A 27,532-nucleotide genomic window follows, 5' to 3' on the forward strand; every position below is an offset into this window, starting at 1 on the left:
TGAAGATTCGGATGAGAGAGTCGATTTTTACGACCTTGGCTAGGTTTTTTCAAGTGGTCGATAAGATTTGGCTGAGATAGGCGTATACAAGGTCGTACAGGACGATTTATGTACCACAGGTCTCGCCGGGAGTAGGGCTCGCATCAGAGGGTACCTATAATCGTTCAATTTTAACAAGAAAATATTTTATTTCTCATTGGAAAAATTTTTAATCGCTAGTCTTAATCAAACGCACAATAGATTTTTTCTTATAATTTTTTGGATTAAAGTATTGTAATTTTTCTTTTCTTTTTTGTTTTTTTCTTACCTTCCTCTCGTAAACGGCGCATGAAAACTGGTCGTACATCTTCAAAGAATGACGGCAAGTCCAGCTCGGCTGCTCTTGCAATCCCACCATCCTTACACTCCAACCAATATGTATCCATTAGGCCTTTCCCCTGTTTATGTATATACATATATATGTATATGTATGTGTGTATATTATGTATTAAAGTTAGATCATCAATGAAGATTTTTTTTTTTTAATATTTATGATTTAATACAAGTAAAAGATGATTCACTTATGATTGGAACAGATCAATAGATAAAAAAGAAACGTACTTTAACGTCTACCAAACCGCGATGCTCGATTTTGAATCCTCCAACAGCGTCTAAGGCCTTTTTCATTTCTAAACTAATGTGAATCCGTAAAGCTGCAAAAAAAAATTAAGTTACCGTGTTTTCTCCTTTATTTTATTCATCATTTATTTTAAAACATCTGCGTTAAAAAAAGTTCTACTCATTTTTATTTATTTATTTATTTATTTTTTGTTTTTATATTAAACAAAATTTATTTTAAATTATTATTGTTAATGTTACCTTCGCCTGTTGATTCCATACGACTCGCCGTGTTTACCGTATCACCAAATAAACAATACCGTGGCATTTTACTGCCCACGATACCTGCCACAACTGGTCCTGTATGTGCACCACTTCGTATTTGAAGTCGTTCACCGGGACGTTTCGGTACTTGAAAGACCGAGGAAGCAGCCAATAGGTCTAAAGCCATCGTTGCAATCTCGGACACATGCTTATCACCTTTATATACAAACAAATAATTAATAATAATATTGACACTTGATTGTTATAGACGATTCGTTTATAAAATTAAATTATTATTAAATTATTAAAAAGTTATTTAATAAAAAAAGAATAAACAAAAATTAAGGAAATAACAATGAATAAGAATAATTTCATTTTATAAGACAAATGAAAGGAAAAAAGAATAATTTATTAATTAATCAAAAAATGAAATAAGAAAAGAGGAGAAAAAGGAGAAAAAAATTTTTAAAGAAAAAGAATTCAATAATTTCATGAAATAATATTTTGTACCATTTCTAACTGGCAAACCGGAAGCAACCATATAAGAATCACCAATGGTTTCGACCTTGTAAACGTCGTAACATTCGATACGGGCATCGAACAATTTGTAAATCGAATTGAGAAATGTGACAACCTGAAAAAGGAACAAATTTTTAAGAATTAAATAAAACGTAAACATGAAATATTGATTATATCATTAGGGATCTCTTATTATTTTTATTCGAATTTATGAATATTTGAGTTTTGGAATATTCATCAAATTTATATTAAAATATCTGGATATATATTCGGATATTTGTTTATTGATCGACTAACGTCGAAGAATCAAATCTTCTATGAAAATGCAATTGATATCATTTTACGACGTAAATTTAGAAAGTTTACTATTAAAATGTATTTACCCAAATTCTTGATAAATAAATAATTAATTTACGACAAAGATCTGATTACAATTCAAACGATTGTAATAAAATAATACAATTCGCAAATCACTATTTCTAATTAGTTTATTCTCCTTTTCGTTCTTGTATTCTCGTTACAAGGATCTCGTATTCGAGTCAGATAAAATTAAACAAGAAAAATTATAAAAACAGTATTTTCTTTTACTGTTTAAAAAGAAAAAAGTATTACTCATGTAATATACCACCTGTAATAAATGATACGTCTCAGAATATGAGACATACATATAAAAAATTATTTTTTAGATTTCATATTCGCAAAAAAAAAAAATAATAATACCGTAAAGTATGTTCAAAAGTATTTATCGAATTTGAGATGTTTATTTAGCGGAACCGTGCTAATTCTGTACAATTTGATTTCACCTGATATGGCGAAAATTAAGAGAAATTAAATTTTCAAAAACCTTTTACCTTTAGAAAAATAATATCATCAGCAAGTGCGCTTACTTTAATTGCGGGAGTAATATTGTAAACGTAATTATATCATGTTTGCGTCCCTGGAAAATATATAAGTAAACTTGTTTTCTTATATCAAATTAGTAAGTTATTATTTTGACATATAATAATAGTTAAATAAAATATTAATATATTAATCTCTTTAAATTTCTTATATTATATCGTTTTACTTTTCTTCTCATCGTAATAAGAATCTAAATGAAGGAGAGCTTTTATATATATATATATATATTTGGAGTAATCACTATAAAAGATTTGGACGAAATCGGAGCCACTTGAATACTCGGATTTAAATCCGAATATACGGATACTTAGATTTGAATTTTGAGTCGTAATACTCGAATAATTGAAATATTTGAATATTTAGATACAATAAGAGTTTTAATTATGATATCACGCGGATAATCATACTTAGACATAATCGAGCTTTTTAAATTAAACAATATCACACGTTAATTGAAAGAATTTTTTTTTTAAAAAGCACTGTACCTCGAGCGGTGTATTTTCAGCGGCAATTTCAGTAAACCCAACGATATCGCTGAAGTAAACGGTCACTGCTTCGTAATACTCAGCTGGCACCTTGTACGTAGTAAACCTTGATTTATTAACTTATTCGTAAATCGAATATTTTTGGTGTTTTTGTTTTTTTTTTCTTTTCTTTTCTTTTCTTTTTTTTTTTTCTTTTTTCGTTATATCAAATCAAATTAATATACCTGTTGAGTTTGTTTTAGTTGTTGAGCTACGCTAGGTGGTAACATTTGAAAGAGCAAAGTGTCGCTCTTTCTCTTCTCTCTCTTCAATTCACGAGCTTTTTGCGCTAAATTGGCAGCATACATCTAAAAAGTTGATATCGTTTGAGAAATGTATAAGTTTACACGTATAGATTTTTTTTTTAAATGTATTAATGAAATGAAACTTTAACTTAAAAAAAAAAAAAAAAAAAAACTTATTTTACTAATTAATTTTGCTCATTATGAATCACATTCTCTCTCTTTCTCTCTCTCTCTCTCTTCTTCTTCTTCCTCTTTTTTAGTAAAATTAACTTACTTGAATAGTAGCCACTGCATTGCGTACTAATATTATAATAATAGGTGAAACAACTAGGACCAAAACAACAATGGCTATACCAGCAACCTCCTTATTACTGGCATCTTGCAAAGTTGAATTAACATAATCCCTGAAAAAAAGAAAAAAAAAAAAAAAACGATATATATTTCGTTATATTGCCATAAATGATCGTGACAAAAAAATAAACAAAAAAAGGAAAAAGAAAGAAAAAAAAATTTACCGTATCATATGACGTAATTCGCGTTGAAGTTTACGTAGTTCATCGACGTAGGTCGCCATTGAATCAAAATAAGCAATGGCGTCTTCCACGCTAGGCTCTCGCTTTCGATTCCGAAGAATTTCATCTCGCCTGCGATTAATAAAAGGAAGGGGCGAAAAAAAAAATACAAATTCATTATTTTTATTAATAGTAATAATATAATAATAATTATTATACATACAGATATATATATATATATATATATATATATATATATATATGTATCTAATTATTAAATAATATTAGAAATTTTCTAACGAATTTTTTTGCTCTTAATAATAATAATAATTATAACAATTATTAATGTAAAAATTATTTATTTAATTTAAAAATTAGTTCGAAAATTTAAAGAAATACTAACTAAACCGATTCTGAGAAACGAGAATAAATAATATTGATAATATAATAATATATTTGTATAAATATATAAAATTTATACAAATTATAGCTAGACAGGAAGATAAATAATAATAATAATTATATATATATTATTTGTTTGATTTAATTATATATAAGTACGTGTATGTGCGTGTGTGTGTATGTCTGCTATACATACCTAGATTTGATCCTGCCATAGTCGGACATTGTTCGAGTAAGGTCGATATAAAAGTGTTTTAAAGAAGGCACATATGTGAGGGATCCGTTCAACAGATCTCGTCCTAGAGCTTCATGACGTACATAACTAACATAGTTTTCTCCTAAAAGTATTCCACGTCCAAAATAATTGATTCCATAAACGGAAGCGATGCCAAGACTTTCGATGCTTCGTAATAGATTTTTGAAGGCTATCAAATATCTGTATATAAAAAGAGATATATATGTATTTATATAGCTAGACGTATTATATAAAATTATGTACATATTGTATGTACAATGATTGCCAAAAATAAATAAATAAAAAAAAAAAAAAAATAAAAAAGAAATAATCAGTAGCAAACATTCATTTATGACTGTTGATATTTCGTAGTAGATTTATTAACGTTATCAAATATATTTAATACTATTGTTGACGATAATGTGAAATCAATTTTATATAAAATAATTTATAATATAAAGGAGATAAAGATAGATCGAATAATAAAGGAAAAAGAAGACAAAAAAGAAATCAGAGAAATAATGATAAAAAGAATACTACTTTGCTGGTTTTGTTGTACAGCGTGACCCAAAAGTTTTTAGATGATTTTAAAAATCAATTATACTTTTTCCGAACTTTTTAAGCTAATTTTTTTTCTTCGGATTGTACGACTTTACAAACTTAACTACAAGGTCAAAAAGTTTTGAAAAAGATTGATAAGTTCTTAATACCATCAAGAAATTTTTGGCCCATATTAGAAACTTTTGGCCCACTCTGTTTATTAGTTTAATTAGAGGTTCTTATTTTTTTTTTCTTTTTTTTTTTTTTTTTTAATTAATAACGTAATAAAATCCTTTACATTCTCTGAATCAATAGTTCTAAACTTTTGACACAATATTGACTACTGTAGTAATAGTAAATAGTAGTAATAGTAATATTTTTTACAAATTTGCTATTAAATAATACGACGATTGTTTGAATATTATGAAAATTTAATTGGAAACAAAAAAAAAAAAAAAGAACTTTCGTGACGCTTCCATTGAGAATCATTATCTAATATCGAAGTCGATATTTAAAAAAAAAAATAATTGTTCCAATATTTAATATAAATGTGAGTTATTAAATTTAATAATAAGAAGAAAAAAAGAAAGAATAAAAGAAAGACAAAAAGAAGGGTAAAGAAAAAAGGAAAGAAAGAAACAAAAAATAAATTAAATAAAGAAAAGAACTCGCCTCCATACACCGCTGTTATCTGTTTCCTTGATCTGATTGGTCAAATGATCTAGCATGGCGGCATTTACGCTTGTGTACCAAGCCATCACCTCCGTTATACTACTCTCTTCCGAGCTTATTTTCTGTCTGAAATATAAAAATGCAATTATTCCTTATATATTTTACCATTCTTTCTTATTTTTGCAAAATGTAAGCACAAAGAAATAAATAAGAAAATAATAACCTAATAATAATAATAATAATAATAATAATAATAATAATAATATTAATTAATAATAATAAAGAGAAAGAAAAAAGAAACTATATATTTTCTCTCTCTCTCTCTCTCTCTCTCTTTGTGCTACTCTTTGAACATAGGTATATTCTTTTTCTTTTTTAATATTTCGTTTCAATAGAAAGAGAGAGAGAGAGAGAGAGAGAGAGAGAGAGAGAGAGAGAAAGAGAAAGAAAGAAAGAAATTCCATCAACGATACAATATTGTCCTCTATTCCGCCATATTGAAAGCTATTTGCCAAACTCTTTACAAGAGACAAAGAACAATATATATATACGTATGTGTATGTGTTGAAATAGAGAGAGAGAGAGAGAGAGAGAGAGAGAGAGAGAGAGAGAGAGAGAGAGAGAGAGAGAGAGAGAGAGAGAGAGAGAAAGTCTAAAAATACATCCAAGTGCTCCAAATGAGCGGTCACGCGCTCATGCGTGACAACCTCATCATGTATACATATACATATACATATACATACATACATATATATATATATATATGCATATAGTAGATAGTAAGAAAAATGGAATGAGAAAAGCTCCCGAAGGAGTTTCTTTGAGAGAATTTATTACACCTTCGTGGGTACTTAGCTCTGATCTACTGTCAATATGTACCATCTTCTTTCTTGTCGTACCTAACAATGAGATCTTATCATTTCTTCATTCTGTTCCTTTCTTTCTTTCTCTCTCTCTTTTTCTATCTTTATTTCTCTTTCTTTCTCATTCGAAGCAACTTGAAGATACTTAATGATCTGTTACCACTTTGTTGTTCTCTTTATGGCCTCGTCAACGCCATTCCATTATCTTTTTTCCCCCCTGGTCATATGCGCGCGCGTGTGTGTGTGTGTGTATGTGTGCAACACGCATGCACGTGTATATGTGATGCATGCATGCATATATTTATGTATATATATATGTATATATATGTAGGTAAATATATGTATATGTACGTATATATGTAGTAAATATTTATTTATGTACATATGCACGTAAATGGAAATTAATAACTCGTCCCGCGCCATATTGACATTTTGTCTTTTTTTTTTTTTCTTTTTTTTCTTCTTCTTTTTCTTTTTCTGTTTCTTTTACTTCTTCTCTTTCTCCTTTTTTTTCTTTCTTTCTTTTTTTTTCTCTTTCTCTTCTTATTCTTCTTCTTCTTCTTTCTTTTTTTTTTTTTTTATTTTTCTTTTTGCTCATCGATATGAAGAATTTATCAAGGCGAATATGACGTCTAATAACGAAAATAACTTTCTATCTGCGGTAAAATTTAGTCAACGATAATAATGTTCGATATCTCTACAATGAATTTTTATCGATGTAGAAATAATTTCGATTTATGGATGAATTTCGATCGATGTTAATCGATCTCGATTGATCTACGGTGAAATTCTAACCTAATGAAAGTTTCGTCGGAATGATATCGGATAATATCGTTCAATGAAATTAATATCGATCTACGTAGAATATTTGTTTAAAGGTAAAACTAATTTGATGGACAAATCTACAAAGATTAATAATCAATGAAAATAATTGACTATGCGAAGTAGTATTTCGTCAATGGAATATTTTAATTTTTTTCCGCAAATACAATCGATTCATGAATCGATGATACAATGGAATGTTAACAAAAAAATAACAAAATTTTTAAAAGAGATTTATATATATATATATATATATATGTATATAATATGTGTGTATACACATACGTAATAACACAGTTACGTAATAAAAATAAAAATTGACTGATGATTGTGACACTACTGTGATCGAGATACGAATGAAGTTTGTATTCTCATGGCCAACGAAATGTAGATCGTGTTTGACAAGATGTGAAAGATGATATTCGGACTCTCGTCCCCGTCGCCTATGATAGGCAGAATTTTCCATATCGATACTTTATCGTCCTATCGATTTATTGGCTATACGTGCCTCTGCTGTGAAGCCGAGCAGCTTTTTCATTCCGGCGGAATGAAAAACGTGCTTTCTATAAATATTCTCCTATGGGGTATACTATGGTTATACTATTATCGACTCTTGTATTATTTCTCTTCGACTACTTACATTATACGTTATATATATTGTTATGTATTGTTTTAGAAATAAATTTTTACTCGTTAATTTGTAAATTTAATTAATTAATTTTCTATTGAAATTTAATGTATCATATATAATCATAACCTATCAATTCATAATCATATATATATATATATATATATATATGATTATGGAATACGGTATGATATGTACTAATTTTTTTGCTATCTGCTATTATATTATATATATATATATATATATATATATATGTAGTATTATAGTAGTACTATTTATATATAATATATAATATTAGATTAGGTTAGATTACTATAGCTTTCTAAATATACATATATACATATATATTCTTGTTTGGATCCTATTCTTTGTTTTTTTAAATAGCACACACTATACCATGTTCCATTATTAATTTCCTTTATTAATCAAAAAGATAATCACGATTTTACAAAAAGAATATAAAATGATTGAGAATCATTCTAGTTTACTTGCATTATATTCTTTCTCATCTTTATCGATTATTATATCGAACTTCGTTAAGATATCTCGTCGATTAAAATTTATGAAATAAAACAAAAATCTCACGAAACTCATTTGATTTCAGAATCATTACTATAAACTATTTCAAATTATTTCTCATATTTTTATCGATTATATATATATTATTATATATATATATATATATATATATATATATATATATATATTTATTATTATTATATATATATATTATTTTTATATATTATTATATATATATATATTTCTTTTCTCTTTTATTATTATTATCATCGAGCTTTATTTTATATTATTTTGTATTCGTTGGAAACGATGTGTTTAACACGAACCAATGGAAAAGTCCGGGAAAATTCAAATAACAATTATATTTTATGCGTAAAAAAAACAATAATATTGAAAAAATAAAAAAAAGAACAAAGAAAAAAGACGCGAAGAGAGATAAGAATATAATGGTAATGAGATGGTAATGAAAGATACGCCATCGTGTCTTTCCATAAAGTATTTTAAGTAGAGTACTTAAATGAGGTCTAACTTCGATCGTATTTTAATGTCCGCCATAATGGTTGGCGGTGTAGAAGAGAAGTGTACACACACTTGTACTATGAATGGAAATTCAACAAGTGTCGGAACGATGACTCGAGGGAATGCTACCTCTTCTTGTAATTTTCCACGTATTATCGAATATTCATTTTGTTCTACGAACGAAACAAACTAAGAATTTATTCGAATGATTATTTTTTTTCTTTTCCTTATTATAATCTTACGTCATCAATCAAATTAAAATAGTATCCTCTATAAAGATTAATTTAATAATCAATAATTCTATACAAATCATGATTAATAATCAAAATGATAAAAATCTAACCTTAATATTTCGATTTAATTAATACTACAACGAAATGATTAAAAAATTTATTCAAATGATATTTTTTTTTCTTTTCATTATTACAATCTTAGATGTAATCAGATTAGAACAATATTTTCTACAAAGATTAATTTAATGATCGATAATTCTATAAAAAGAATGATTAATAATCAAAACGATAAAAATCTAACCTTAATTTTTCGATTTAATTAATTTTACAACGAAATGATTAAAAAATTTATTCAAATGATATTTTTTTTTTCTTTTCATTATTACAATCTTAGATGTAATCAGATTAAAACAGTATTCTCTACAAAGATTAATTTAATGATCGATAATTCTATAAAAAGAATGATTAATAATCAAAACGATAAAAATCTAACCTTAATTTTTCGATTTATTTAATTCTACAATAAAATAGTTTAAGAATTTATTCCAATAATATTTTTTTTCTTTTTCAATATCATATATAATTAGATTAGAATCGTAATCTTACAAAGATTAATGTGATGATTAATAATACTATAGAAAATATGATTAATAATCAAAATGATAGAAATCTAACCTTAATCACGTGACTAATTTTCCAATTGCACGTAATATCTTAATAAGCAATTTATTAATTAGAAGTTATGTACGATTGGAGTGTCACGCATTAGTTCATCATATGAGTGTATTGCTTTTACACAGAAGTACATCTAAGAATAAGATACGAATTAAAAAACGTTTTAGAGGAATTTTAATTGAATTCGATTAAATTTAATTAATTACTATTAATTCGATCAACAGTATAACGAATAACAAAACTTTTAATTGTATATCGTTATTAACGTACAATTTCGTAATATCCATAATCATTTAGAAAAGATTTACATATAGTATAGAAATATAGGTTATATACATTCTCTTAGCTTATTTTCATTAATATTTTATTTCTTCCATATAATGTAAAGAATTTTTAAAATGATTATTGATATCACAAAAATATAGATCAAGAACGTCACACAGCTAAAAGGATAACTGTTTGCTATATTGCTAATCGAGTTAATCGTCGATTAAAGTTAACCGAGCTTGGTCGAATTGGCCCTTAAAGCATTACTCTTCTTTGACGTCATAACCAATTATACATACATAAACAGGATCAAAAGTTCCTAGGTCGGCGAAAAGTTTCTAGATGATTTAAAAAATTAATTACTCTTTGTCGAGACCTTTTGGGCTAATTTTTTTTCTTTTTCTTTCTGAAAATATTACGACCGAGACTTGTAACATTTGTTACAATCTAAAAGATAAAATTATTCTCGTATTATTAGAAAAAGATTGATTGATTTTTAAAATCACTTGAAAACGTTTGGCTCACTTATTCTGTATGTAAAAAACAAAACAAAACAAAACAAAAAAAAAATAAAGAAAAAAAATTCAATATTTTTTTTCCTTTTGGTTTCGAATTTTATCAAATATCATTTATAATCCTAGTCAATTATTTTCCTTCTTAGTTTCTCCTTTCTATCCTATCAAAATAAACAAAATTTTGTTCTCGATAAAAAAAAAAAAAGAAAATTCTGTAATACATTTTTGCAAAAAAAAATTTAGTAACTTTGATTTACCTGAAATCCTCGAGCCGTGCTTGAAAGGCTTCCTTGCTAACAACATCGTATGTTTGCGTCTTGCTTTCGTCTCTTGGGACGGAAACCAAGGGCCAGGTTGTCATATTATGCAGAGCATGATCGGTTATAGCGAATCTTTGTGTCAGATTGGACCTTCGAAAAAGAGATACAAGAAAGAAAAGAGAAAGTTAATGTGAGCCAATATAAAAAACGAAAGGGACTGAGGCGTGTCGAATTAAAAAAAAAAAAATAAAAAAATAAAAGAATAAAAAAATAGTTGCAATAATGACGTACAATGTATTAAATATACTAAAAGAGTTATGTTCATTATATATATATATTTTTTTTCTTTTTATTAACAAAAAATTTTTCATTTAATAAAAATAAAATTTAATTTATAATTAATTTTGCGTTAAGAGGACAAAATTTTACTATGTGTGTGTGTGTGTGTGTATGTATATATAATATATATATATATATGCAAGCGCCCGCATGTATGTATATGTGACTTATCATTTCCACTTGACCAAGTTTTTCTTTTATTTATTCATTTTTTTTGGGAGGGGAGATTATATATTGTCCCTAATACGTCCTTCACTATCGTACGTACTTAAATTAAAAGAATATTTCCTTTAATTTGCAAAGAATAAAAATAAAATAGTTATTATAACTTTTAAAAATATTTTTTTTTACTTCCACATTGCAATTTAAACTTTTGCAATTTAAACTTTACGTGTTTATTGCTTTTCTTTAAGTTGAAATACTTCTTTTTTTATTTTTCTTCTTTCTTTTTTAAAATTATAAAATAGTAATTACTAGTATCGTGTATTTGTAATTATTTAGGAATAATATTTTTTACTTTGTCATTTTAAAAGAACACACATAAATACATTTTTTCAAATAATATTTTTAATACATATAGTATATGTCTTATATTTTAAATGATAATATATATATATATATTAAATATTATATATATGATGTATTAAAAATAATAATAAAAGAAATATTTATGAAAACAATAAATATAAATAATAATTGTACATAAAGAAAAACCTGACACTTTTCACTTAAATAAAACTCACTGAGCTGTTAAATAAAATCTGAACGATATTTTGTATGGTTTAATGTATAATAATAATAAAAAAAAAAAAAAAAAAAAAAAAAAAAAAGAAATAATGAAAAGTTAAAAAAAGGCAATATAATAATTAATTTATTGGCGAAGAAAGAATTCGAAAAAAAAAAGAAAATAACCAAAAACAAAAAATATATGTAAATATTCTCGTTTCAATTGACATCGTAAATTATTTAATCAATCTCGATGATTAACACGTTGCTCGCGCGAAAGAATCGAAGCAGAAGGGTCGGGTCAATAAAGCACGATTCACTGATCGTGAAGTTTTAATCGAGTGTAGGGCCTTCGACGGTCCAATATGCATCATACGAATCCAATGTTTACAGATTGTGAGATAAAAATTCTACTTTGAATAGAAATCGATCAATAAGAAAACTGTTTTTACATTTTCCATTTCGTCTTCGTTAAAACATTATCGAAAAATTTTTTTTCTTATGAACAATTATTACTTTTTCTTTATCATTCAAAAAGACAATCATACATCTTTTATTTAAATCTCATTATAATAATAATTAATAATAATCATTAACTTTGCCTTAAAGTTAAAATTTTAATCACACGAATTTTTTTTTTTATAAACAATTATTATTTTTTTAACATTTAAATTTATTTATATCTTTTAATTATATAGAAATAATAATAATAGTAATAATAATAATAATAATAATAATAATAATAATAATAATAAAAATAAATAAAAATTGTACAACATATACAAAAAGAAAAAAAAATTGTACACGTAATAATGTAATTTGTATTATATAAAATAAAATAAAGTTTGTGTCTTTACTGATGTACATAAAAATTTTAAAAACTATAAATAAATATGACATTATCGAAGCTATATCAATTAAATATGTTATTTTAGCCTGTTTGTTTAAAAATTATTAATATAATAAAAATGTTATCTATACACGTACATACATATATAATATTAAACTTAATAATTTATAAAATAATATGGAAGGATGTTACATAATAATCAATGATATTTTATATAATAAACTAAACATTGCTTTTGATAACATATAAAAAAGTACAAATAAATATTATAATATTTTCCAAACAATTCATTTAATTAAGCATATTATATTTCAGACAATTAGTTCAAAAAAAATTTTTAAATATTAAAAACAATGTTATATATATATATATTTATTTATTTATTTATAATATAATAAAGAAAATATTAGTATTTATATAAAAAAATGTTATAAAATAATGTAATTATTATATGTAATAAATTAAAAACTTTGTCATTGGTATGTCGTATGAAAACAATTGTTTAAAGAAAGAGAAAATAAATAAATATATAAATAAATATTATAATAATTATTTTATAGCAATTTCATTTAAATCTGTTAATTCAATATGTTTACTTCTTAACTAAATGTATTTTTTATTTTGAAGTATTAAAGTATTAATACGATAAAGTATAAAAAGTAGTATAAACGAATGCAATAGTAGTAATTAATGATGTATTTATTTTTTATATAACAATACATAAAAAGTAATATCAAAGAAATTGAAAAATAAATTTAATTAATGATTAATGCAGTTTATAGTGCTCTTTTTTTTCTTTTTTATTTCTTTTTTTTTTTTTCTTTATTTGCTTAAGGAGAATAAAAAGGGATTGCAATGATGTCGATTAAAATTCATTGAAGGTTCCATTTGTTTTCATTCGTGGACGCATTAAAGGTTTCGTTTTATTCAGATAAAACTATTCCTTCCATTCACGTGAGTCACGTATATACAGAAGAGATCAAGCGATCAGTAAGATTTTAAGTGAAATGGTAAAAATATACGAAGGTATACATGAAAAAAAAAAAGAGAAAAAAAAAAGAAAATTAGGTCGTTTTTAAAGATTTCAAGTTTATTAAATAATTACGAGAAAAAAAATGTAAGTAAAAATAGTATCTTATTTTTATTAATAATACGAAATCAGAATATTTCTTTTAACGATTTCTTCTAAAAAGTATTAAGAATTTACAAAAAAAACAAAAAGAAAAACAAAAAAATTATTATTTTTCCCGTATATACCTATAATACACATGTGTGTACATTTAATGAATAACGAGGAAAAGAGAAAATGAAAATAAATAAAAAATGAATAAATAAACTCAGGAAGAAACAATTTCATCATTTTTGTTTTGTTTTAATTATCAATATAGGTCTATCAGAATAAAGAGATAAAATGTTTTTCTTTCAATAATTTGTTTAAAATATTTAAGAATTTGCAAAAAGAAAAAAATCAAGTGCGTTTATACTTCATATATATATACACTATATACATAGGTATGTTTAGAAAATAATGAAATAAAAATATGAATATATTTTACCATGTTTTAAAATATAGATTTATGTTAAATAGAGAACTATTTCCTCATTAAAATTTTTCAGAATTTTCTACAAGAAAAAAAAAAAGGAAAAGAAATTATTTTTATAAAATCAAAAAAAAAAAAAAGAAAAAAAAAAATTAAAAAAGAAAAGAAATTCCGATAAAATTTATTTTTAAGTATCCTTGAACTATATTTATTTACTAGATATACATATACTCGCAAAATTTGTTAGTCGTTCGAACAAATCTATAACTAAACGATTTCATAAGAAAATGTAATTTTAATGTAAATCAATAAATGTATATAAATAAATACCTTAAAGTGCTGCCATTGGTATAAATAAAGAATGCTACTTCGGATCTTTCGAGTTGCATCCTGGTTACCACTTTGCCCAAATCTGTAGCTATGGTTACCTATATCGATAGAAGATATATATATATATATATATAAATATAAGTGTGTGTGTGTATACATATATATATATATATATACATATACATGTATATGTATATATATATGATGTTTGTGGTTATAATCGTTCAATATCACAACTACGTAATTGCAATTACGTTATCATAATTACATTACATTATACAACAAATGAATATTTTCATTATTCAATAAACTGTTGTTAAAAATCTATTAATAATGTATTATATATATCTATATATATATATATATATGTATATAATACATACAATGAAATATTCAATTTATTAATATCTATACCTCGAGTCTTTTATTCCAGTTTACAATAATATTACGTATGAAATGAACTTTTCTGTGAATTAATTTTACTGAATAATTGTCATCTTTTTCTCTGCAAATAGACGTTTTATGTGTTATCTAATTTTTATAATATTATTTATATGCCTAAAAGTTCTGTATTGGAAAAAAAATTTTGCATCAAGATATTGCAATATAATTGATCGAAGTATGTAAACATTTGTTTATAGAACGTTTTATATTTTTTAATGTAATATTATATATATGTATATACAAGGTGGGAAAGTAATTTTAATCGTCTTGAATATCTCCCTTTTTTTCAGAAATATGAAAAAAATCTTACGGTACGGAAGAGACCATAAAATGACAATAATTCTTTTTTTTTTTTTAGGTAGACTCATAAAGGTCATATAAATGTCAGCCGAGTTTTTTTAAAATGGTATCATGAGTTTTTGATTGCATTAATCGATGCGGCTTGACATTTTATATAAAAAAAAAAAAATTAGTATTAACCCATGTATGTTGAAAAATAATTAATTTAGGAGATATTTCAATTATATCCTTATGACAAAAAAAAAGTTTTTCTTTTTATTAAGTTGACGACTATCAATAGATTTTTTATCCCTTATTTTAAATAAACAATATAAAATTTACATAATCGTAATAAAAATTTAAATGATTTCATTATAGTTACGTTTTTATTACGAAAAAAAAAAAAATATATATATATATATATGCACATTAAATTCAATCATAAAAATTATTAATAAAATCGATTTTATTATAACGATATTATTACGATATTAAAATAAATAAAGAATGAATTACATTTGAAAACGGTGTTTCTTTCAAGTCTTTACGATTTTTCATTCCGAAGATATCGCCATCGAAAGATTTCATTCATAATTTAAATACTACAACTCGTTCGTAAGCAATAGTAGTTAGTAGAAGCAATAGTAAGGACACGTAAATTCTCGGAATTTTTTAGGTCAGTGTGTCATTAAGCAAATTTGAATGAAATTATATAGGTCAGTGAGTCAATATAAATGTTTCCCATTTATATGGAAATATTTCCAGAATTAAAAAGTCGTAGAGATACGAATCAAACATTATTTTAAAGAGTAGAATTTTCTTTATTCTATTTTTTTTTTAAAGTATTAAAAAAATTAATTAACAATTTGTTATAAACAATTTTTATAAACAATTCTTTATGGACTATAATTTTGTCTTATTTTTTATAAAATACAAAAGAAAAATACATTCAGACTTATAGAATTATATAAAAATTGATAAATAATTAATAAGCATATTCTTTTTTTTGATCGAAAAAATAATTATTAATAATCATATATTCAGTTTACATTGATATATATAAATATATACGGAACTTTATATTACTCTTTCATAGTTAGCTTTAATATGTTATATTTTGATAAATATAACATATTAAATAAATTATAAGTATCATGACAAAATTTATTTTGTTTCTTTTCTTTTTTTATTTGTTTCTCTTTTCGTATTTATTTTCAAATTTATTTTTAGTAATATTTTTTATGAGACAACATTACAAACTAAATGAATCTTCGTGCGATGTACGAAGCCTAATTGTATTATAATTATTTTTGTTTATCGGTACATTAATTTCGGTGTGAGTGAAATGAAATTAAAAATAAAGAAATTAAGAAATAAAAGAAATAAATAAAAGAAAAATAGAGAAATAGAAGAAGATACAAAATTAATTAATAGACAAATTATAAAATAGAATAAAAAAATGGAAAATAAATAAAAATCTCGACAGCTGTGTAACTGTATTCTAACAGTTGTATGACCGTATTCTAATGGATCTTTTGTGAAATTAACTATGTTTACGTACGTGCTACATGCACTTTGGAAAGCATCGCGACTAATGGCTGGAGTTCTCTGTCGATGTAACTTCCGAAAGGGAAGGGAACTAATTGTAAAGCACATACTGAAAGAGAGAGAGAGAGAGAGAGAGAGAGAGAGAGAGAGAGAGAGAGAGAGAGAGAGAAAGAAAAAGAGCGGACAGGATAGAGTACCGGATACTTTTATGGTAGGCTGAAGTAGCATGTTGAAGTAAAATTGCTTTGTCAATATTTATTACACATATATATACATATATATATATATATATATATATATAATAAATGCACTTCTCTTGTATCGAATTACTATTTGAGAAACATGATTACTAGGAGTAAAACAGAAAAGATAGGAATATATAATATATAATATATAATATATCACAATATCACATACATCATGTGCCTATACATAGAGGATTTTTCTTTTTTAAATTGAAACACTTAAATATTTAGAGAACTAAAAAAGAAAAAGAAGATTGTTCATAAAAAAAAAAAACCCATAAGTAATGGCATTAATTAAATAATAGAAAAAATTGTTATATTAAGCTTGATTTTGCATGATTTACATGTAAAAAGAAAAAAAAAAAAAAAGAATGAAGTATTTTTATCGTCTATCATCGAAGTAAATTTTCCAAAAGGAAAATTTCATGAAATTTGTTCTGAAATTTGTTCATAGTTAAATTATTCAAAAATGAGTAACACATCAAACTCGAAGGCACTTATGCGTGGACCGACAGTGATAATACTGATGACGAAGGAAACTAAGTTTGATAAGCACGAGAACGAGGACATCGATGCATTTATGCTTTCCTATCTTTCCTGTTCTACTCCTAGTAATCATGTTTCTCAAATAGTAATTCGATACAAGAGAAGTGCATTTATTATATATATATATATATATATATATATATATATATATATATATATATATATATATATATTCGACGAATAATTATCTTTCTTTTAAAATGTGGCATTATAATATTGTTTGATAATATAATTTTATTTTTATGCAAATATTATTTTTAGAATTATAGCATCGATAGAATTTAATAAATTAAATAAACTATAACAATCAATGTTTTTTTAATGAAATACAATTTTTTGTTTTTTCCCCTTCTTTCTTTTTTTTTCTTTTTTTTCTTTTTTTCTTTTTTTTCTTTTTTTTTTTTTTCTTTTTTACTTCTTTTTTTATCCTCCAATAAAAATTACCAATAGAGCATGCAATATTTCCAATAAAAAAAATTATCAATATATGACGATAATGAAATTATTCAATTTTTTTTAACATTATTCATATGTACAATACGAATTTTTATAAATAATAAAATTCATTTATTCATTCATTTTATCTTTTCTTCTTTTTTTATCCTTACATAAAAAATATATCATTTAAAAGCAATGAAATTTTTTAATAAAACGTTAAATCTTATATATTATATATATGCAGATATGTTCGATAATAAAAAAAAAAAATATACTTTTCTTCCTTTTCTTTCATTTCGAGATGAAAATCATAAGTCATTAAAAAATATACAATTATAGAAGTAAGAACGATGGAGAAATGAAAATATCTTTAATATTAGAACTAATGTTGGTAGTATTATGTCCACTTTATCGAGTAGGTACATACATATATAGGCGTGGAATATTTACCGTTCACTCGTTATTTTTAGTTGGTTCAATCGATATCTAGGAATTACTCCTATTCTGTCTAATTGTATGCTATATATACACGATTATCTACCCTTCACCTCTTCGTCCCTGTTATATGACACCATGCATACACATACGCGTATGCACATCTACATAAGTTCGTTAAGATACTCTCTACGTGTATAATAGTAATTAGACATAATTGCCAATTTAGTTGGTTCATTATCGATTTGTTTGCGAAGTTAGTCTCGTATTTTTTTGTTTACCTTATTTTTTTTTCTTTTTTTTTTTCTTTTTTTTTTTTTCTTTTTTTTTTCTTTTTTTCTTTTGCTTATCGTTCTTTCATCTGTTAACGCATTGGAATTAAAATTCGATATGATTGCGAATGAATTAAAAAGAAGAAAAAAAAAAAAATAATGAAAAAGAAAAAGAAGAGAAAGGAAATATTAATAACACTTGGACGTGGTTTTTAGAATGAAGTTTTTTTTTTTCAATTCGCGACCTATAATTAAAAAAGGAAAAGAAAAAGAAAGGAAAAATAATTCGTTTTCGTTTCGTGACAAGAATAAGAGAATATAAAAATGTGCCTTTCAAAATCTTTTCAAATTTTTTTTAAATCTTTTAATTTAAATTTATACGTGTCTTTGCAAAATATTCAATTGTAAAATCGTAATGAAACATCGTACATTGTCGCTTCAGAATTTATTTATTTCATATATTATTAATAATTTTGAAAATAATTACAGTTTATGCCGTTCATAATTTTTTTTTTTAAAAACGCTTGAGAAAAATAATTTGACGGAAAAGTGAATAAATAAATAAATAAATAACACAACGAAGAATGCCTTCCCATACCTCTTTAATTACATTTCGACAATGTATATTGTTCATGATGAAAAAAAAGAAAACGGTCAAGCGACGAGAACTAATTATTTCGCTTTTTGTATTCCTTTTTAATTTCGTTCGCGACTTAAAAAAAAGACAAAAAAAAAAAAGAAAAAAAAAAGAAAGAAAAAATAAAAAATAAAAATAAAATTAAAACTTTGATAAACTATATTATCAAATAACGAAAAAAAAATAAAAAAAAGAAAAAAAAGAAAAAAAAAAGAAAAAAAAAAAGAAAAAATTATATCAAAGAAGAAACTACAAACCTGTGTTTCGATGTCCGATACTTCCTGCCGATAAATCAATATGTCGTGGAGCGTATTGGCAGTTTGTACGATCAAAGCTAGGATCGGTATGAACGGTAGTACCAACATTTGCAACAATTGAATCCTTCGGCCACGACGACTCGCAGGATCCGTGGCACGTGCCCAACAGGATTTCTTACGATTTGCCTTTGCCGACACATCCTCCGATGAAAGACTCCTTACCGAGCTTATCTCTGCCACGCAGGATCCGTTACGCGGTGACATGCTGCAATTATTTATACATTCGTACATTAATTATTGTAAATTTAATTCAATCGTATATTTTATCGGAGAAAATTATTTTCTCTTGTACAGATTTTCAATTCACGAAAAATAAAAAATAAAATAAAAGAAAAAAGAAACAAATTTGTATAAAAATTAATGTAAAATGTAATATCACTACCAAATTACATTAACTATTACTAGTAAAAGTATTGGTAATATAATTGAGTTACGTTGAAGTGATAAATAAAAATTATTTGATTTTCTTATTTCTTCCATATCAATGAAGTCGAATGGAAATTTAAATTTAAACAAAAAGATTAAATAAAAATAATAAGAGGAGATATAAAATATCGTATTTAATTAACATTTCATTACGAACAGTATTATATAAAAGTACAGATAAAAATTATATAACATTCTTGTTACAATCGATGAATTATTGAATAAAAAATTACAAAAAATTAAATCGAAGAAATTAAAAAAAAAAAAAAAAAAAAAATTCGAAAAAAATCACATTCGATCGAATATTTTTATTCGAAAACGAATTAAACAAAAATGTAGAAATAAAAATATTACATGATTTTCTTATTACAATATGAATGATTCTTTGGAAAGGTATAATAATAAAAGAAAAAAAAAAAAAAATAAATAAATAAATAAATAAATAAATAAAAAAAAGAAAAGAAAGGAAAAAAAATTACAATTAATAAAAACATCGTTAGACGATCTTTTTTTTTTTAATGTAATATTTAAGACGTGTTTCATATTACAAGCAAAAAATAAAAAGATATACGATATTCGAGAAACAGGCATCCTAATTGATCATATTAATTACATTTAATTACAATTACAGAGCATGCTGCTGTGCGAGAAGCACCTAAAAAAAAAAAAAGAAAAAATAAAAAAAGAAAAAAAAAAGAAAAGAAAAAGAAAATAAATTACACGTAGAATATAAAAGGACAACACAATAAATGGTTTAATATTAAACTTACGCGATACTCGTTCTTAATTTTGCTCTTAATATATCGTCACGTTTTTTCTTCTTCTCTCTTTTTTTTTTTTCTTTTTTTTTTTTCTTTCTTTTTAGATTTACCAAGAGAACGTCGAAATAACAGGATACGTCTTGTGTCGTCGTTCTCTATCCCGTAGGAAAGAAAAATAGCGAAAAGAAGAGTTGAAAGGGTAGATTGGTAATGTTTTCAATGGCAACTGATTGTGCGTGATGTTAACAACACATCAGTCTTTATGTGTGTGTGTGTGTGTGTGTGTGTGTGTGTGCGCGTGTGTGTATGTGTGTGTGTGTGTGTTAGGTGAAAAGAAAAATTAGTAGAGTCCCTCTATCTCTTTTCATCGTTCGCATTTTATGCTTCATATAGAATAATTTCTCCATCTTTCCATCTTTCTTTCTTTCTTTCTTTCTTACCTTTTGAGAAAACAAATTGAAAGGGAAGAGAGAAAAAAGATATGCACCTTTCTCTCTCTTTTTCTATCTCTATCTATCTCTTTCTAACTCTTTCCGTCTCTCTCTCTCTCTCTCCCTCTCTCTCTCTCTCTCTCTCTCTCCCTTCCGATTCTCTCATCTCTTGATATAAGAAAACAGACACTTTGATTTCTATGAAAAGTAAATCGTGAAAAATACGACTTTCTTCTTTCGAAAGAAAACAATTCACTTTTTATTTTTTCATTTGTAATATTGACGTACAACACGCAAATAAAGTTCAACAAAAATAATTATATAGTTTTCGTATTTTTTTTTGTTTTTTTTGTTTTTGTTTTTGTTTTTTTTTTTTTTTTAAATGTCTCTTTGTCTGTGTGTTTACACAAACATAATTTCTACAAAAAAAAAAAAAAAAAAAAAAAAAAAAAAAAAAATAAAAAAAAAAAAAGAAATCATGTCTAGAAATATGTGACATTTACGATCATATTGAAAAAATATTGAAAAATTAAGTTTACAGTAAGATATAAAAAAAGAATTTTTTTTTTCTAAATTTAGAAGAAAAACTTTAATTTAATATGATTTCTTAACAATGACGATTTCGTTACTCGTTAGATTCGATAAGCAAAATAAAAAGAAAAAATAATATACAAAGTGAACAAATCGAAACGTGTATAGCATGAGCAACAGAATGAATGAGAGAACTCCAAAAAGTTTTTAGATGATTTTAAAAATCGATTACACTTTTTCGAACTACTTTTTTCGAGCAAATCGTTTTTCTTTTTCTTCTTTTTTTTTTTTTTTTGTGTATTCAGATTGTAAAACTACAAATCCAATTGCAAAAAGCTTACGAAGACTCGGATAAGAGTAATTGATCTTTAAAATCATTTAGGAACTTTTGCCCCAAATTAAGAAGTTTTAATCGACCATGTATCGATCGGAATATTTAACAAAAAAAAAAAAAAAAAAAAAAAAGAAAAGAAAAAAATACAAAAAAAAAGATCGTACCATTTTTAAATGTCTAGTATATTAAAAAAGTCATACCATAAAAATACCGTAAACCATAACTAAACAAATCGATAAAGATAACCTTGCCGATATTGGATAATTAAAATGAGAGAGAACAAAGAGAGAAAGAAAGAAAGAAAAGAAAAGAGAGAAAGAGAGAGAAAGAGAGAGAGAGAGAGAGAGAGAGAGAATAATAAGAAGAGATCTACTAATTATCTGTTTATAACATCCGAAATAAAGGAATCATTATTGATTATTTTGTCTAATTTCGTTGTTTACTGTTCGTTCATTATCAAATAAAAATTAAGTCTTATAAAAAGTGAGGTGGCAAGCGAAGCATGTAAGATCGATAATAGCGCCTACGAGGGAGGGATAACAGAAGGGTGGGGGGGAGATATATATATATAGAGAGAGAGAGAGAGAGAAAGAGAAAAAGAAAGAGAAAAAGAAAGAGAAAGAGAGACGAAGAAAGAGGGAAAAAGAAAGATGGAGAAAGAGGGATAAAGCGAAAGAGAGAAAGAGAGAAAGAGAGAGAGAGAGAGAGAGAGAGAGAGAAAGAGATAGAGATACAATGAATCAAAGAAAGAAGGAGTAGGAAGCAAAAAAAAAAAACAGAAATGAGCGGGAAAATGATAGATATTTTATTTGAATTTTGCGAATCCAAGAGTGACAAGCTCGTTAAATATATATGTATTTGTGTATATATATATATATAAATACGTATTTATATATATATATATATTAATTTTTATACTCACTCGTTTTTTATGGTGAGCATGATCGCAACTGATGTGTGTCCACCCTCGCTTCTCGATCTCTCTCACAATTCGACGGTCCCGAGTTCGGGCCTGAATGGCATATCACAGCCGGTCGTATTATCTCATCGAGAAGGTCTCTCTCTCTCTCTCTCTCTCTCTCTCTCTCTTTCTCTCTCTCTCTCTCTAACTATCTATCTATCTATCTATCTCTCTGTCCATTCACATTCAAGCTCAACATAAAGGTACATATAGACAAGGAAGGGGCCACCATAAAATCATCTCAATGGCTACGACTGTAAGTATGTGTGTGTTTTATATATGAACTGCAATCTTATAACATATGTTAGACTTTAGAACGTGTCACTCAAGATCTCAAGATCTCAAGATCTCAAGATATCTCTCCCTCTCTCTCTCTCTCTCTCTCTCCTTCTCTCTCTCTCTTTCTCTCTTTACTATCATATTGTCTTTTTTTTGCGAAATACAACACCTATCTCTATGGACGTATAAAATATGCAGAATTCTTACATTGTTAATTACTCGATTAAATATCATTTATATATTATTATTATTATTTTATTTTTAAACTTTAAATAACAATAGGAGGAATATCAGAAAAAAAATTATAAGTATGTAATTATTATTTAAAATTTGAATAATGTAAAATACACAACGTATATATGTGCGCATATATATATATATATATATATATATATATATATATATGTGTGTATAACATATGATGTAATCAGTTATTTTTTTATCTTTTTTATTTTTTTGAAATTGTTTGTTTTTATTTTTTTGGAATTGTTTATTTTTAGTTATTTTTCAGTCAGTTTTCAGTCATATTTTCTTTTCTTGTTTTACATGTTTTTTTTTTATTTCTTCTTTACTGAAATATTATTTATATAAGAGGAAAAATTTTGTTTAAACTATTTATTTATTATTGCAATGTAATTCTTTGTTCTTCGTAAATTTTTGTCAATATGAAAATTTTTTTAATATACTATCCGTGTTAATCTATCCATTTATTTATATCCTTGCGTAATTATTATAATAAAAATTTTTGTAAATTACGTTTCAATAAACAAAAAACACAAAAGCTTTAGTAAATAAAAATATACATATATAATTTTCCTTGATATATTTTATATGTGGTATGGAAAGAAATCTTATTTTCCCGATATCATCTGAAAGAGTTTTACTTGGATGAAAAAAAATATATCGATTATAAGAATATAGTACTGTCTTTCAAAATACTTCTCCTTTTTATTTTTATTTTGTTTAACAATAAAGAGAATATCTTTGTAACAAAAATTTGTAAAAAAAATTATATCCCGAAGAAGGAGAATTTTTTTTTTTAATTATATTATTACCAATATTTATACTGTCAAATTAATTGAAGAAATAAAACAAAAAAAAATACAAAATTTATTACAAAATTATTAATTTAATCTCGTCTCTTTATAAAGCAAAAAAAAAAAAAAGAAAAAAGTCAACCCCGTCAAAAATTATCACATTTTTCACGAGCAACGAATAAAAAATATTACTAATAACAATGATAACGATATCACGATACTTATAAAGGAAATTTCACGTCTGTTCTAGTCGTTTTAATGAACGTGTACTATAATATTTTATTAATTATACAACTCAATACGTATCTCGTTAAATATATATACATATATACATATATATATATATATATATATATATATATATATATACCTACTTTAACAAAATAATTATTATACCTACGTCAACTCGATATCACAGGTGTGTTATATAATATCTACGTACACAATTGTTATTCACTGTACTATTCGGTCATTGATTATTGATTTGTCAACGAGGAAGATGAGGAAACCATCGAGATTGCAATTAATTAAGATCTCAATTAGATACTCGTTATTATATACATGGACACATACACGCACGCATACACGCACGCATACGCGCACGCATGCAGTCACGCACGCAGGCACGCACGCACATATTTATTGATCGAAAATAATATTTTATAAGAGATTGATTTAATAAGAATAAATAAATTCGAACGATCAATAATATAGGGTAGGCCAAAAAATCCTTTATGTGACCTTTCTCGGACCCTTCAAATGAACTTCTTTTTTTTAACTTTTTTTTTTCAAATTGTTAAATTGTAAATCTAGGAAATTTTTTTACAATCCAGAAAAAAGAAAACATTAATACAAAGAGTCTTGAAAATGAGTAATTGATTTTTAAAATCATCTAAGAACTTTGGACTTATTTTCTGTATTTTATATATATATATATATATAAAATGCTTCTTTTTTTTTACAAATATATGACAAACGCACTTGTATTTTTTTTATTGATTGAAATATAAAAAACTCCAATGTTTAAGTGGAATGGAAGTGAAAAATCAATTGTAACTGTCACCGAGTACTATATATATATATATATAGCACGTATCATGGTTATGAAGGTATGTGCATATTTTCGAACACGAGAGAGAGAGAGAGAGAGAGAGAGAAAGAACGAACAAGCACGTGCTAACAGAATCACTTGTATACGTGCACGATATAGAGAGGGAACATAAATATTGTAAGGATACTCTATCGATCGTTTAATTTGTTCCTTAATGAAAGAAGAAGAAAAAGAATAAGAAAAGATATATCATTTTTATATATTTAAACATTTAAATATTTAACATTTAGATGTTTAAATACTTAAATATTAAAACATCTAATCTAAACAATCGACAGTACATTATCGTATAAAAGAATTATATAGAAAATAAATGATACACAGAAGATGCGAGGAAAATTCATATCGATTTAATAATTTTCTAATATTTCAAAACGAATAAATAATATCAAAATTGATTGTTATCGATTAGATTTAAATTTCATTCATTCTAATGTCAGATTAATAAAATGCAATAATATCATATGCAGGATTATACATGAAACAACAAGGATGAGATCGTACGCGATGGAAAGTTAAAAAAGCAAAAAAAAAAAAAAAAAGAAAGAAAAAAGAAAGAAAAAGAAAGAAAAAGAAAAAGAAAAAAAGAGAAGAATAAGGAAAGAAAAAAGAGAAAAAAAGAAAAAAAAAATTAATCAAGGAAATAAAAAAGAAGGAGAGGATAAAGCGTGATCCATAGATCCTGGATTAAATCGAATTTCAAGATGATATAAGGAAAGAAATAAAACTAAGTACTCGAGAAAACACATGTAAGTTCTTTCTTACTCTCGTTTGATAACCCCGTTAAGATATATGTACATCCATCAAGAAAAAGAAAAAGAAGATGAAGAAAAAGAAGAAGAAAAAGAAGAAGAGAAGAAGAAGAAGTTGAAGAAGAAGACACACTTACGGGGACGGAGTAAAAGAGGGGAGTTTGACACGAAGTATCAATAAAGAGAAAATTGCTCTTACGCGTCTATGACGAGAAAGATGAGAGAAGACACGTGGTTGAAGTCACGAGGACGTTCCTCTTTCTCGACTAAATCTATCCTTCTCTCTCTTTTTCAGTCTCTTTCTTTCTGCCCGTCTATAAATTCGTCTATCTATCTATCCATCTATTTATCTATCCATCTCTGCATATTTCTCTCTCCCTCTTCTCTTTTTCTTTTTATTTATTTATCTATTTCTCTCTCCCTCTCTCTCTCTTTCTCTCTCTCTATCTTTCTATTTGTCTATATAGGTAAATAATACATCTAAATAGAATATCTATATAAATAAATAAATAAATATATATATATATATATATATATATATATATATATATATATATTTAGTTATCCTTAATTATCAGATAATTTATCTCATTCTCCATTAACATGATAAAGAGAAAGAGAAAGAGAGAGAAAGAGAGAGTGAGAGAGAAACAAGATAATGAAAGCTTAGCGACCTTGTCTAACGAAGAGAAGTCTCTATGTCTCTCTGTATATGTTATACCCCTAACACGTATGTCAATGCGTGAACATAGTCGCGTTGAAATAATACTATAGGAAGAGAGAGCAAACAGGTGTGCCCGCGTGGAATGCACGACCGCATACTGACGGTCGTGGTCGGAAAATCTAGAGGATGCGCGTTAACAACATCATATACGGGGGAGTTACTAAGCCAATGCGCATCCACGACACCCTACCGTATTATTCGAACTTTGTTGAAGGTTACCATCTCGTATCATAGCTTCTTCTCCCTTCCAATTTATTTGCCCTTATTCTTCTTTTTCTTCTTCTTCTTCTTCATCATCTTTTTTCTCTTTACGTTGTTTTATTTCTTTCTTTCTTTCGTTTTATTTTATTTCTTGCTATTATTCATTCATTAAAAATATCTCCGTATGAAATTAAATCTGTTTCTTTTATTTATTCATTTTTTTATTATGCATTTATTTATTTCTTTTTTTTTTTTTTTTTTTTTTTAGTTTTTATTTATTTATTTATTTTGTTTGTTTCCCTCCCCATCTCACCCTAAAATACATT

At 25.4% G+C, this 27,532-nt stretch overlaps 1 protein-coding gene across 15 annotated transcripts; it reads right to left on the reverse strand.

The window, feature by feature from the left end:
• On the reverse strand, positions 1-27,352 carry LOC124953471 (receptor-type guanylate cyclase daf-11). 15 transcript variants are annotated; one of them, XM_047504893.1, is made up of 18 exons: positions 26,956-27,351; positions 26,481-26,774; positions 24,819-25,679; positions 23,064-23,393; positions 19,599-19,863; positions 14,498-14,595; positions 10,709-10,861; positions 5,411-5,536; positions 4,160-4,399; positions 3,565-3,693; positions 3,324-3,453; positions 2,990-3,112; positions 2,766-2,855; positions 1,372-1,495; positions 859-1,077; positions 601-692; positions 308-437; positions 1-154 (listed from the first exon to the last, which is right to left on the reverse strand). In XM_047504893.1, the coding sequence occupies exons 4-18, from the start codon at positions 23,081-23,083 to the stop codon at positions 144-146; spliced, it is 1,950 nt and encodes a 649-aa protein (XP_047360849.1). In that variant the 5' UTR covers positions 23,084-23,393; positions 24,819-25,679; positions 26,481-26,774; positions 26,956-27,351; the 3' UTR covers positions 1-143. The 15 variants fall into 15 exon arrangements, with proteins under 15 accessions (XP_047360849.1, XP_047360857.1, XP_047360851.1 ...); XM_047504901.1 differs by lacking the exon at positions 24,819-25,679 and adding an exon at positions 20,855-21,000 and having other exon boundaries at positions 23,064-23,153; positions 26,956-27,349; XM_047504895.1 differs by lacking the exon at positions 24,819-25,679 and having other exon boundaries at positions 23,064-23,153; positions 26,481-26,595.
• Positions 27,353-27,532: the final 180 nt, after the last annotated feature.

The sequence above is a fragment of the Vespa velutina genome, chromosome 12, assembly GCF_912470025.1.
Source record: "Vespa velutina chromosome 12, iVesVel2.1, whole genome shotgun sequence".
In the NCBI taxonomy this organism is placed as follows: domain Eukaryota; kingdom Metazoa; phylum Arthropoda; class Insecta; order Hymenoptera; family Vespidae; genus Vespa; species Vespa velutina.